Here is a 14,780-nt window from a genome sequence, read left to right on the forward strand (position 1 = left end):
TCCTGGATTTTAATGAAAAAAATTACCGATATCATTGGGAAATATTAGGCTAGGTAAATATTTTAGCAAAGTAATTTTATTGTTTTAAGAATACTATAGTATGTCCCGAATTTACCATCAGAATATTTCTATAATAATCTTATAGGATCACTATAACATTGCTATAGTTATTGCTATATTTTTACTATAAGAATGCTATATTCTATAGTATGTCTGAATTTACCACAAGTTTTTATACGTTTTTCAGTTATATATGTATAATACTCTTTTACTGCTTTCGTAAGGGAAGAATCACAATTTAAAAAAATTCTTACAATCTGATTTGGGAAAATAGCACTGGAGTCATACCTACTAAAAAAACGATATTTGAGACAAGAATGAAAATCTTCAGTTTTAATAGTGCAGCATAACATTAGAAAAAGTACTTTACGCAATTTCACCAAAGACTCTTAAAAGAGCCTGTGATGATAGGCTAAACTACGATAATCACACTTAGATAAATCTGTATACATCTTTTTAAAAGAGATCCATTAATAAAGGACAGGAAATTATCAAAACAAAATCTGATTGGACAGAGGAAAAAGTCATCCTTCCACCAAAGTACCTGAGAAAGAAAAAAACAACCTTCATACGATATACGCACATTTCGTAAGAACCGTTGAAAAAAATACATTTTTTAAAAAACCTTTTAAAAACATGAGCTTTGAGAAAATATATACAATGCACTTATGCATCTGGCACCTCGCCCATGAATAAGAGACTTCAACATGGATGATATGGGGGGAAATCTGATAAATGTTTAGATAGGAAACAAATGATCAACTTTCTTAGGATGTATAGTTCCAGAGTGGCTGGGTTTTTCGCAAGTAAAAATAGGCTACAGGAACCACATGTTTTAAACATCCAAATACATCTCACGGCTGGTTTCCTTTGTGCATGAATCATAGCTGATGGTAATAAGAGCTACTGGCTAGGGTAGATGATTATTTTATTTTTTTACAATGTGAAAGTAACAACCGAGTTGGACAAAGGTAAAACATGCACTTGATGGGCTGAACTTTTTTCACTTTACAGGGCAAGTTATTACTTCCTGCAGTGAGCTCAAGTCATAAAATGTCTTCCATCCACAATGGGTGCTGGGCAAACACTCCATAAAGTTCTGTACACAGGTTGACAGCTGGTGGAATAACATTGATAACATGCCCTTTGTCATGGTGTACATCAAGGGTTACAGAAGAGACAGTTCACTTTAACCGATCAAACATGTGTTTAAGTCAAATAAAATCAGCAATAGAATAAGGGTGAGTGGGTGATTGATTTGAATTTCATGTGCTGATCAAACAAAATGTGTCTAAAATACAATTGTTGGACATAGAAACTCTATTATAGCATAAAATTGTCCGTTTTCAACAGGTGAAAGATATTCAATCAGATCAGGTCCCCGTTCGTAGCTCTGCAATACCCAGCGAAGTGGTATGAATAATCTCAGATGCAATAACATTTTCTATTTACGACTATGGGAATCTAATTGGATGAAAAATAGTGCTTCTGTAACATACTGGAAAATCCATGTACTTGGTCTGTCTTAAATCCTTTTTAGTGTCATAACAGTCAAGACTTTAAAAGAACAAAAAACATTGGAGTAAACCATTTTTTGGAGAACACGAAGGCTAGATACTCAGAGGGTCTTTGTAGTAGTCATTTTTCAAAACACAAACTAAAGTAAGAATACTTCATTCGAATTTCATGGCGTAGTACAGTATTTAGACCTGTTTTGAGATGGTTACTGTTTTCGGTTGGAAAGGCAACAGCATTATAACTTCTGTATAGCAGCTTAGCTTAGTCGAGGGGTTAATGTTCGTTCCCATTCTAACACACAAAAGGCTTCATCACAGTTTGCCTTCATGATCCAGCATTACCTGGCTGCCAGGGGCCAGAGATGGAGAGATGTAGAATATGGGGGAGAAATCAAATGCGGTAGTTCATAGGCTGTAGTGCCGTCTCCTACTCTCAAACTTCTGAGACTGCTTGTTCACAGGAACTACTACTCTGTGTCTCAGAGTAGCAGTGCTGATCAAGGGACAGGTCCTCCCTGTCTATATAATCTTATTCATTATGATCTAAAAAGGCAAAACGGATCCTTTATCAATACTTTAACTCTGAGACTATTTGTGAATACGCCAAGATCTCTACATCAGATGTGTAAATCACCTAATAGCCTGATGATCAAATCCATGACCGACTTGTTCCACCCATACTATTTCTACATTAACGAGAATTAATTTTGCCTGCTCCCAAACCTACTCCTGTGAACAAGCAGCGACCCTTTCATTGTTAAAAATCGCTGCCACGGGAATAACAACCTTGCTCTTTTCCTTATGAAACCACTCTGTCCGATTATTTAAACGTGTGGCATTTTGAAGTGGCCACATGACACTATGAATCATTGATAAAAAGGCCGGCATCTTCAGTACCGTCAAGTTTTTCTTTTTACACATTCAACACAGCAAAACACACAATCTCAGTCAACGACGAGTCGCATCAACGCTGTACAAAGTAAAAAGAGTTCATCTTGTAGAGATGGAGCGTCAATTCCACACGGCAGAGAATAAATAGGTTGAATAAGAGGCACTGGGGGTAGTTCAAGGTCTCTGTTTGGTTGCTTCAAGATTGTCACTTCAGCAAGCCGCTCCGCGCTGTATTCACGATCTGGTGAGAGACAGAAAAAGGTGAGAGAGTACACCTTGGTTTTCTATTGGAGACAGATGTTTGCAGGTCTCACTGACTTATTCTGATATAAAAAGGGAGATCTGAAAGACATCCATTTCATGTGCCTGTTGTTCACATTGTCATATTTTTTTATCTTGCCGATATCAGGTCGTTAGATGCCCCACGGAGGGTCTCAAACGCATTGTGACTAAAGCGGTGTTGCCTGTCTACCGGAAGTTGATGCTGTTGCTATGCAACTTCTTGTTAGCATACAACTTCATTAACAATATCCATTGAGAACACACACCTATACCACTTAGCTAAGCTAAGAATGACGTGAATAATCAAGTCATACGCTGGGTAGTTAGATAGCATATAGTTAATATACTAGTAAGTTCTATATATTAGTAGCCAACTAACGTTAGGATGGTAGCTAGCTAACATACCGGTACATAAAAGCAACTGCTGTAATGATATGCTACGTGCTTCGTAAGGCTAGCGACGCTAACAAATTGCCAGACAACGTAACTTCTTTGAAAAGGCATTACTTTAATACATTGCTCAACATTTACTTAATATTTGTCATAATTAGTTAAAGCAATGAATTTCAATACACGGACTTCGGCTGCAAATCTTCCGCCATTTTCTTAAAATCTGAAATGTTGTGAAGCCACGCCCATTTGCTGAAGAATTGCATTATGTGCTCCAAAAGTACAGAAATAGTGTAAACTGCTTGTATACTTCGTATTTTGGCGAATGTATTACGACATTGGGGAACTTTTGGCATACTAACTATATCCATACTATGACCAATAAGCATACTACATTCTCTATTTACGTCACAAATAGAACGGTTAGTGCGGTTAGTATGAGTATTCAAACACAGCTTAAGTCGTCATTGTTGCTATGAAAACCACTGACAGCCTCCAGCTGGTTGCGTTGAGAAAAAAAACCTTGCTACATCATCATCAGCATAAATCCAGCAGAAGACTAGCTGCATGTCTACCTTGGTAAAAGGGGGAGGGTATTTATCAGACAAATCCTGGATAGTCTGGAAGCTCAGAATAAGTACTCAATGGTTAGCTCTAATACAGCATTCACCAACAGCACATCTACGAGACACCATGTCTTCATTTAAAATGTATTGAAAACCCTAAAAAGGGAAAACTAATTACATTTTTTCACATGGTGAAATCCAGATCCCTTGGAGTCTTATCTAAAATATTTACTTGATGATCATCCTAAGTCATGTCCTTCCTCTCTCACGCAATACTGTGTCTAAACATTGAAGTAGATAAAAGCGAGACAGATGTTCAAAGACAAACAAATTACATGATTATAGGAAGTGACTTAATCCAGTGTTTTCCTGACGATAAGTGGCAAATATCATTGGACAAATAGAGCAAATACTTGTGTCTGTTATCAAATCAAATGTTATTAGTCACATGCGCCGAATACAGTGAAATGCTTACTTACGAGCCCCTAACCGACAGTGCAGTTTAAAAAAATAGAATAAGAGATAAAAGTAACAAGTAATTAAAGAGCAGCAATAAAAAATAACAATATATACAGGGGAGTGCCGGTACAGAGTCAATGTGCGGGGGCACCGGTTAGTTAAAGTAGTATGTACATGTAGGTAGAGTTAATTAAAGTGACTATGCATATATGACAAGAGAGTGGCAGTGGTGTGGAGAGGGGAGGGGGGGCGTCAATGTGAATAGTCTGGGTAGCCATTTGACTAGATGTTCAGGAGTCTTATGGCTTGGGGGTAGAAGCTGTTTAGAAGCCTCTTGGACCTAGACTTGGAGCTCCGGTATCGCTTGCCGTGCGGTAGCAGAGAGAAGAGTCTATGACTAGGGTGGCTGGAGTCTGACAATTTTTAGGGCCTTCCTCTGACACCACCTGGTATAGAAGTCCTGGATGGCAGGAAGCTACCCTCTGTAGTGCCTTGCGGTCGGAGGCCGAGCAGTTGCCATACCAGGCAGTGATGCAACCAGCCAGTATGCTCTCGATGGTGCCTCTGTAGAACCTTTTGAGGATCTGAGGACCCATGCCAAATCTTTTTAGTCTCCTGAGTGTGAATAGGTTTTGTCGTGCCCGCTTCACGACTGTCATGGTGTGCTTGGACCATGTTAGTTTGTTGGTGATGTGGACACCAAGGAACTTGAAGCTCTCAACCTGCTCCACTGCAGCCCCGTCGATGAGAATGGGGGTGTGCTCAGTCCACAATCATCTCCGTTGTCTTTATCACGTTGAGGGAGAGGTTGTTGTCCTGGCACCACACAGCCAGGTCTCTGACCTCCTCCCTATTGGCAGTCTCGTTGTTGTCGGTGACCAGGCCTACCGCTGTTGTGTCATCGGCAAATTGAATGATGGTGTTGGAGTCGTGCCTGGCCGTGCAGTCATGAGTGAACAGAGAGTACAGGAGGGTGCTGAACACGCACCCCTGGGGGGCCCCTGTGTTGAGGATCAACGTGGCGGATGTGTTGTTGCCTACCCTTACCACGTGGGGGCGACCCGTCAGGAAGTCCAGGATCCAGTTGCAGAGGGAGGTGTTTAGTCCCAGGGTCCTTCGCTTATTGATAAGCTTTGTGGGCACTAAGTTGTTGAAAACTGAGCTGTAGTCAATGAATAGCATTCTCACATAGGTGTTCCTTTTGTCCAGGTGGGAAAGGGCAGTGTGGAGTGCAATAGAGATGGCATCATCCGTGGATCTGTTGGGGCGATATGCAAATTGGAGTGGGTCTAGGGTTTCTGGGATGATGGTGTTGATGTGAGCCATGACCAGCCTTTCAAAGCACTTCATGGCTACAGACGTGAGTGGTACGGGTCGGTAGTCATTTAGGCAGGTTACCTTAGTGTTCTTGGGCACTATGCTGGTCTGCTTAAAACACGTTGGTATTACAGATACGGACAGGGAAAGTATGAAAATGTCAGTGAAGACACCTGCTTGTTGGTCAGTGCATGCTCGCAGGACACGTCCTGGTAATCCGTCTGGCCCTGCGGCCTTGTGAATGTTGACCTGTCTAAAGGTCTTACTCACATTGGCTGTGGAGAGCGTGATCACAGTCTTCTGGTACAGCTGGTGCTCTCAGGCATGTTTCAGTGTTATTTGCCTCGAAGCGAGCATAGAAGTAGTTTAGATCGTCCATTAGGCTCATGTCACTGGGCAGCTCTCGGCTGTGCTTCCCTTTGTAGTCTGTAATGGTTTGAAGGCCCTGCCACATCCGACGAGCGCCAGAGCCGGTATAGTACGACTCGATCTTAGTCCTGTATTGTCCCTTTGACTGTTTGATGGTTCGTCAGAGGGCATAGCGGGATTTCTTATAAGCTTCCAGGTTAGGGTCCCGCTCCTTGAAAGCAGCAGCTCTAGCCTTGAGCTCAGTGTGGATGCTGTCTGTAATCCATGGTTTCTGGTTGGGGTATGTACGTACGGTTACTGTGGGGATGATGTCATCGATGCACTTATTGATGAAGCCAATGACAGATGTGGTGTACTCCTCAATGCCACTGGAGGAATCCCGGAACATATTCCAGTCTGTGCTAGCAAAACAGTCCTGTAGCTTAGCATCTGCTTCATCTGACCACTTTTTTATTGATGTAGTCACTGGTGCTTCATGCTTTAATTTTTGCTTGTAAGCAGGAATCAGGACAGAATTATGGTCAGATTTGCCAAATGGAGGGCGAGGGAGAGCTTTGTATGCATCTCTGTGTGTGGCGTATAGGTGGTCCAGTTCTTTCCCCTCTGGTTGCACATTTAACATGTTGATAGAAGTTAGGTAAAACTGATTTAAGTTTCCCTGCATTAAAGTCCCCGGCTACTAGGAGCACCGCCTCTGGGTGAGCATTTTCTTGTTTGCTTATGGCGGAATACAGCTCATTCAATGCTATCTTAGTGCCAGCCTCTGACTGTGGTGGTATGTAAACAGCTACAAAGATTATAGATGAGAACTCTCTCGGTAGGTAATGTGGTCTGCAGCTTATCATGAGAAACTCTACCTCAGGCGAGCAATAGCTTAAGACTTCCTTTCGATATCGTGCACCAGCTGATGTTTACAAAAATACATAGACCAGACGGTGCTGTTCTATCCTGCCGGTACATCGTATAACCAGCCAGCTGTATGTTGATATTGCCGTCTTTCAGCCACGACTCCGTGAAGCACAAGATGTTACAGTCTTTAATGTCCCGTTGGTAGTTTAATCTTCCCAATAACTCGTCCATGTTATTGTCCAAAGAATGCATGTTTGCGAGCAGAATTGAGGAGAGTCGGGGTTTATTAGATCGCCTCCTACTCTTCAGAAGGCAGCCCGCCCTACGGCCTCTCTTTCTCTGCCTCCACGCAGATCACTGGGGTCGGGGCCTGTTCCCTAGGGTATCCATGTGTATGTGTGTATATAGTGCGTATGTTATTGTGTGTGTGTATGCATGTGTCTATGTTTGTGTTGCTTCACAGTCCCCGCTGTTCCATAAGGTATTTTTTTAATCTGTTTTTTAAATCAAATTTTACTGCTTGCATCAGTTACTTGATGTGGAATAGAGTTCCATGCAGTCATGGCTCTATGTAGGTAACCTCAGATTGTAGCAGGACATAGAAAAAATAAAGTTGTGTCTCCTTACCCTGTGACTGGCTGGTGGATCACAAGCAGAAGCTTTCGTTGTCATGGGAGACAGTGTGTAAGGGAATAAGGCTTTCACACTGTTCACTGTCCTCTGGCAATCTGAGGGAAGAGGATTATCCTTATCATCATGACCATGATCATAAACACTACCTGAATGGGAACAACTAGCATTCAGATAAGAATTGAGTGCAATCACAATATATCAAATTAGCGCCATAAACGCAAAATAATTTAAATACAATCCCAGCAAGCCTAAAGGCAACCAACACTATCCATTGTCCTGGATTCAATGGGGCACATTTCAATTTGGGCAAATTTAAGTGTGTATGTGTATACACAATTCCTGTGAAAGTAAAACCTTACAAAGCATTGGCCAAGTAAACAGTAGGCAACAATACAAAGAGTAGCGTGTTTTTCCCAGTACCTTTGAATCCGATGTTTCGAGCGGCATATGAAGGCAAACACTCTTCGTAGCCCCACCATGACGGGGTCCCAGTTGTTGTAGTGGCATAACAGAGTGGCGATGAAGAAGGAGAGGAAGACGGGAACCGCTCCAGCGAAAAACAGCCAGGAGAAACTCACCTGGGGACCGAAATATAGCTGTAAAGAATGTGATAGCTGCTTATATAGTATACCTATAGATGTACAGCAAGTGCCGGCTGCCTAACAGTGGGTCAATAACATTCCAAAACTTGCAATACAGCTACATGTATAACAATCACCACCATCTCAGAAGGATGGCTTCTTACAAGATGAGTGCATTGTACTTGAACTTCAGTGTTACTAGCTAGCATGTACTGTATTTATGAAATGAGAGTTGTTGACTTGACATCTCAGCAGACTGGATATCCAACATCAGAAGCACGGGAGTTGTCTAACTATTGCCACAAAAAAAGAATGCTATTTTTAAACTTCGAATGATGCTATATCCCATGCAGTCTACTAAGGGAATAGCTTCTAAGGTTTCAAAGTTAGATCCCCACAGGCAGACAGACAAAACTCACTCATAACCTTGCTAGATGATGCCCTGTCATAAAACTCATTACGCTAAGTGCCATGTGACAAAGCATCCATCACAAACCAATTCCACTTTATTTGACCTATAAACTGACACTCCACCTTTGGTAGAGCAGCCATGCTCAAGGGTGTGATAGCAACATAGACATGCAGTAATAATAGTGCCCCCTCTTACCTTCTGCATGCATATGTCTGCTATGATGGACAGTGGGATGGTGAGGCTGAGGGCCAGAGTGCCTATGAGGGAGGAGGTAAGGAAGCAGCCCCTATGGAGAGAACACACAACATTATATTGAACACACAACAAGGTTACAATTAAATCAAATGCAAAAAAGCTCCTCTTATGCAATAAAAAAAATTGTATCACTTGGCATAACTCTGCATATCACACTATAGCCCAGTGGTCACCAACAGGTCGATCTCCTACTGCGCTGGCCAATCGGGTTGCTCAAATCACCGTGCCTACAGCTTCCACGACCAAAATTGGATACCAGCCTACTGAGATTCCATAACTTTTAAAACCATGAGCAGAGAAAGACTGTTCATGAATACAGCAAAGAGCTGCTGTTTTTAGGAGTGAGTTCATGTCTAGGTTTTTATTGCAGCCCCATCAACACTGTTTTTATTCAACATCATTACATAACATGCTTCTCCATACTTCCACTCATGCTGCAGCTGCAATGAATGAGTAGCCAAGTGTATCGATAGGCCTGCGTTTTTTTATATTATTATCAGCGTGTCGTGTCTATTTTAATATTGAGGAATATTTCACTTTCTTTGCTCATAGGAACAACTTGAATTTGTGCATGACGCAGATGCGGTCTGACTTGAGTTTCACCATCAGGTGGAAGACTGTGTCCCCTCTCCCTGGTCAGTCTCACCGGAGGAAAGGAAGGAGAGAGCAGGGACCGTGAGAGGCGGACCCTCTGCTGCTCTCTCCCCCCTCCGCTGAGACTAATGCCGTGTTCAAAACAACTGGGAACTTCAAAATCTCCGACTTCTAACATTCAAGACAACTGAACTCTGAAAAAAACGAGATCCGACTGGACAAAAAAGTTTGGAACGGTCATCCAACTCGGAATTCCAAGTCAGAAACTCTGGCATCTTTCTAGAACTCCGACTTTCCGACCTGAAGATCACTGACGTCATGATTTGACCTTGTTCCCCCCCCCCCCAGAGTCCAGTAAAATAAAAAAGCTTACAGCACAAACCTCAATACTACAGAACAGTTTTTATTTTGGTAACGTTACATTATCTATTTTATTAATATGAGCGGTAGATCTCGACTTGCTTTTTGACTGTGAAAGTGATCTTGACTGGTGACCACTGCTTTAGACAAAGGGACGAATCTTAACCCGAGATATGTGTGGCTAACTTGCATTTTGGTGCATATCTCCCATTCACATCAATGCATGATTTACGTGCAAGTCCAAGTTACGCACACATATATAATTTTCCGATTCAAGATACGTGTTTCTGCACAGTGTGTGTTTCTGCAGTGTGAATAGCAGAGTGGACAAGGAGTAGTAAACATATGTGGTCATTCAATCAATCAAACCATCCATTCATCAACCGAGACGCACCAGAGCCAGAGGAACTCGGAGAGCACAGTGCCGATGAGGCCGTTGATGAGGATGTAGGTCCACACTAGCTTGCTGGGCAGCTCAAAGGCCTCAAAGCCTGTGTAGTGAAGCACAAGGAAGCCTGGCCATAGGAGGAGCAGGTTGAACAACCCCACAAATCCTAAGAGACACAAATAAGAGAAGATTACTACTTTATTAATACTGATATGTTGACATTTAGCGCTATTTGCAGGTGAAAATGTTATATATTACATATTACAAACATTTAATTGAATATAATTACTGTATATACAATTCAGGATCATTATATGGAGTTATATCAGTGAAGAAAAGACCATCTGAAAATCAGCAACAGACCAAGCTGCCACACCTGACTCTAGTAAGATGTTTAAGACCTAACTATGATCTACTTACCAAAGAACATAGGGATGTCCAGCTTGTCCTCCCGGTCCACCTTCCTCTTGATCATGACGATGTAGACGGCGTACAGCGCAGCCCCAGCCAACGACCACAGGGAGCCTGAACATTACACGACTTCATCATGTTATGTTATGCTAATACATCCCTTCCTCATGGTTACTCTCCAAATGTTTTTTCTGCAATGCAAGCAAACGTGACATCGAGGCATGGCCTGCACGTCTAGAGATGATTTAATGCTTAAATAATACATTGTATTTATATAGCACATTTCTAGGACACAAATCAAGTACGGTGCAAGGCATGACAAATACATACAATATGAAGTGGGATAGAAAAGTAACAGGAGGAAGGGAAAAAGACAAACAAATACAAAAAGGTTTTGAGGAATGATGTTTATCTGGAGCACTTCTATCTCCCATTGTTACCTGTAGCACCGTTCCCATCGGGGCTGTCCATGCTGGAAAAACTGACCAGAGCCACTCCTCCCATGCTATGGGGAAAGGGACCAGACAATGTAACTACAGATAATAGTAAGAAACCAGAGTAACTACAATAATTCAGCTGATGTCATGGCTTACCTCAGAGCCACAGCTAAAAGCTTGGACAGAGTAAAGCGGTCACTGCTGTTACTGGGAAATACGGCCGCCAGGATGAGGGTGAAGAGACCTGGTGAGACAAATACCAGCGAGAATACCAACAACCTGTGTAAGGTGACATGTTGAAATACCCATTCTGTAGTTTTCTAACATCGTAACATTTCTTTGCAACAAGTTATTACAAAGGAACAATACTGACTTAAAAAATTTTTTTTTAGAAACATCCATGTTTTTTTCATTGTAAGATCCTACATGTAAAATTAGCTGTGTAAAGTCATATTTAGTCTACGGACTCACCTGAAGTGGAGGACAGAACGTTCACTATGGCAACCGGAGTGTCAGACAGGGCCTCTTGGTAGGAGAGGTTGGCTAGGAACCACTGTGAGGGAGAGCAGGAGGCAGATACGGGTCAGCATGACACTTTTAATGTGTGATTGGTAGATTCACGATTACTCATGTGTGTAGTTTTCCCTCAGCTCTGAGTCATTGCTCATGTGGGAAATGAGTGATGATACAAAGATTTGTTTACAAGCGCAAAGTTTGTAAGATAAACGAGTTCAGGATTCTGCATGCATAATGTGTTAATTGACACTAATTTACACTATTCATGAAGGGCAAACCACAAAGCCATGACTTCTTGGTGGGGGGGGGGGTCATTCCACCTCAAAAAGCACAAGAAAGAGGTTTGACACCCGCCATCTCAGATTGTTCTTAAATCGTTTCTGTAGTTAGAAACAGATAAGATTAGCATTCCTGTAACATTTTATTGAAATATAATTTGATCTCTGAGAAATTAAGAAAATTGATCGCACCCAAATTGGCTACTTTCAATGTTAGGATTCATATAATATTCAATACATTAAAATAACGTCCGATTTGGACCTCCAAAAATTCTAACAATGAGTAAGACCTGATGATTCCAAAGAAATGGTAAAAAGCCACCCACGGAACCCACCCGCCAATCCCACCCTAACAACGAGTATATACAGTCGTGGCCAAAACTTTTTTTCAAATAATGCACCATGTCTATCAGAAAACTATTGAAAAAATATTTTGGTATCCACATATGTCTTTGGTTTACAGTTGAACAAAACAAGAATAATTTACAACATCTTAGCTTATTCCACAAAGAAGTCCTAAAATGACCCAGACAATATTATTGGCACCGTCTGGAAGTAGTTACAAATAATTCGATTTCAAGCAGGTGATTCTCCTCTACTTTGGAATTAAACTCACCTGGGGTGCCTGCAATATAAAAAAACACTAATTCAAACCGTTTTAATAGAGAAAACGACTCATTCTTCCTGTTTTGTGTCACTTTGTGTGTACCGCAATGAGCATGGAGAAAAGAAAAACAGAATTATCTGAAGAGGTCAGACAATAATATATATTTTTTAAGTGTTTTTTATTTTATTTAACTAGGCAAGACATTTAGGGACAAATTCTTATTTACAATGACAGCCTACCGGGGAACAGTGGGGCAGAACGACAGATTTTACCTTGTTAGCTCTGGGATTCGATCCAGCAACTTTTCAGTTACTTGCCCAATGCTCTGTCCACAAGGCTATCTGCCGCCCCCATGTAGCCAAACATGGACAATCTCGAATCTCCAGAAACCTTGATGTTCCGGTTTCCACCGTACATGTTATCAATATGTTTAAGGCCCATGCCTCTGTAGCCAACCTCCCTGGACATGGTTGCAAGAGACAACTTGATGGAAGCGAAGGATTGGTGGAGAAAGCACCTCGATCAACTGCCACACAGATTCAAGACATTCAGACCCAAGTTAAGAGAGTTAACTCGCACCATCCGACACCAACTCAATGAAAGGGGGTTATATGGTAGGAGACCCAGGAGGACCCCACTGCTGAGAGAGAGAGATAAGAAATCCCGACTGCAACTTGCCAAAACACACCTGAACATGCCAAAATCCTTCTGGGATAATGTGCTGTGGACAGATGAGACCAAATTAGAGCATTTTAGTAAAAGCACACCATCTCTATGTTTACAGAAAAAAAAAAAAAAAAAAGCCTTCAAAGAAAACACCTTCCGTACAGTCAAACATGGAGGTGGTTCAGTGATGTTTTGGGGTAGCTTTTCTGCCTCTGGCACTAGGTGCCTTGAACATGTGCATGGCATAATGAAATCAGGAGAACACCAAGGCATTTTGGAGCGCAATATCAGACCCAGTGTCAGAAAGATGGGTCTTTGTCGAAGGTCACAGGTCTTTCAGCAGACGCCCAAAACACTTTAAAAAGCACCCAGGAACGGTTCAAGACAAAACGCTGGACTGTTCTGAAGTGGCCAACAACTTGTGGAGAGATCTGAAAACAGTAGTTGGGAGAAAGCACCCTGGAAGAAGTGGGCCAAATTGCCAGTACAGAGGTGCAGGAAGTTCATCGATGGCTATAGGAAAAGCTTGATTGCAGTTATTTTGACCAAAGGCTGTGCAACAAAATATTAAGACTAGGGTGTCAATAATTTTGTCAATGCCATTTGTTTATTTAATGATTTAAATTGATATATTAAGTTCTGAATCCAAAAAAAGGTTCTGCAATTTTAACAGTGAAATAAAGAATTGTGGAGACCAAATACTTTGGCCAATTTCAACTTATTTGTTGTGAAAATTGTGAGTTACTTGAAAAAAGTGCAAGGGTGCCAATATTTTTGGTCACAAATCGACCGATTACGATTTTTCAACGCCGATACCGATTATTGGAGGACCAAAAAAAGCCGATACCGATTAATTGGGCGATTGTTTATTTGTAATAATGACAATTACAACAATACTGAATGAACACTTATTTTAACTTAATATAATACATCAATAAAAATCAATTTACCCTCAAATAAATAATGAAACATGTTCAATTTGGTTTAAATAATGCAAAAACAAAGTGTTGGAAAAGAAAGTAAAAGTGCAATATGTGCCATGTAAAAAAGCTAACGTTTAAGTTCCTTGCTCAGAACATGAGAACATATGAAAGCTGGTGGTTCCTTTTAACATGAGTCCTCAATATTCCAAGGTACGAGGTTTTAGGTTGTAGTTAATATAGTATTTATAGGACTATTTATCTCTATACCATTTGTATTTCATATACCTTTGACTATTGGATGTTCTTATAGGCACTTTAGTATTGCCAGTGTAACAGTATAGCTTTCCGTCCCTCTCCTCGCCAATAACTGGGCTCGAACCAGGAACACATCAACAGCAGCCACCCTCGAAGCATCGTTACCCATCGCTCCACAAAAGCCGGGTAACTCCCCTCTGCAAGGGGAACAACTACTGCAAGTCTCAGAGCGAGTGACGTTTGAAACGCTATTAGCGCGCACCTCGCTAACTAGCTAGCCATTTCACATCGGTTACACCAGCCTAATCTGTGGAGTTGATAGGCTTGAAGTCAATAACAGCTCAATGCTTGAAACACAGCGAGGAGCTGCTGGCAAAACGCACGAAAGTGCTGTTTGAATGAATGCTTACGAGCCTGCTGCCTACCACCGCTCAGTCAGACTGCTCTATCAAATATCAAATCATAGAATTAATTCTAACATAATAACACACAGAAATACGAGCCTTTGGTCATTAATATGGTCGAATCCGGAAACTATCATTTCAAAAACAAAACGTTTATTATTTCAGTGAAATACAGAACCGTTCCGTATTTTATCTAACGGGTGGCATCCCTAAGTCTAAATATTACTGTTACATTGTACAACCTTCAATGTTATGTCATAATTACGTAAGATTCTGGCAAATTAGTTTGCAACGAGCCAGGCGGCCCAAACTGTTGCATATACTCTGACTCTGCGTGCAATGAACGCAAGAGAAGTGACA

General features: G+C 41.4%; 1 protein-coding gene across 2 annotated transcripts in view; it reads right to left on the reverse strand.

Moving 5' to 3' along the window:
* Positions 1 to 378: 378 nt before the first annotated feature.
* LOC120058195 (solute carrier family 35 member F5-like) overlaps positions 379 to 14,780 on the reverse strand; it is a 30,788-nt gene continuing 16,386 nt past the window's right edge. For both annotated transcript variants that reach the window (XM_039006682.1, XM_039006683.1), the window contains exons 9-17: positions 11,243 to 11,324; positions 10,928 to 11,015; positions 10,775 to 10,839; positions 10,344 to 10,448; positions 9,930 to 10,089; positions 8,522 to 8,612; positions 7,754 to 7,911; positions 7,328 to 7,428; positions 379 to 2,709 (exon numbers count right to left, since the gene is read on the reverse strand). In XM_039006682.1, the coding sequence (XP_038862610.1) occupies positions 7,347 to 7,428; positions 7,754 to 7,911; positions 8,522 to 8,612; positions 9,930 to 10,089; positions 10,344 to 10,448; positions 10,775 to 10,839; positions 10,928 to 11,015; positions 11,243 to 11,324 (831 nt within the window). In that variant the 3' untranslated portion in view covers positions 379 to 2,709; positions 7,328 to 7,346. The remainder of the gene's footprint in view (positions 2,710 to 7,327; positions 7,429 to 7,753; positions 7,912 to 8,521; positions 8,613 to 9,929; positions 10,090 to 10,343; positions 10,449 to 10,774; positions 10,840 to 10,927; positions 11,016 to 11,242; positions 11,325 to 14,780) is intronic.

Source organism: Salvelinus namaycush, chromosome 13, assembly GCF_016432855.1.
Source record: "Salvelinus namaycush isolate Seneca chromosome 13, SaNama_1.0, whole genome shotgun sequence".
NCBI lineage: Eukaryota > Metazoa > Chordata > Actinopteri > Salmoniformes > Salmonidae > Salvelinus > Salvelinus namaycush.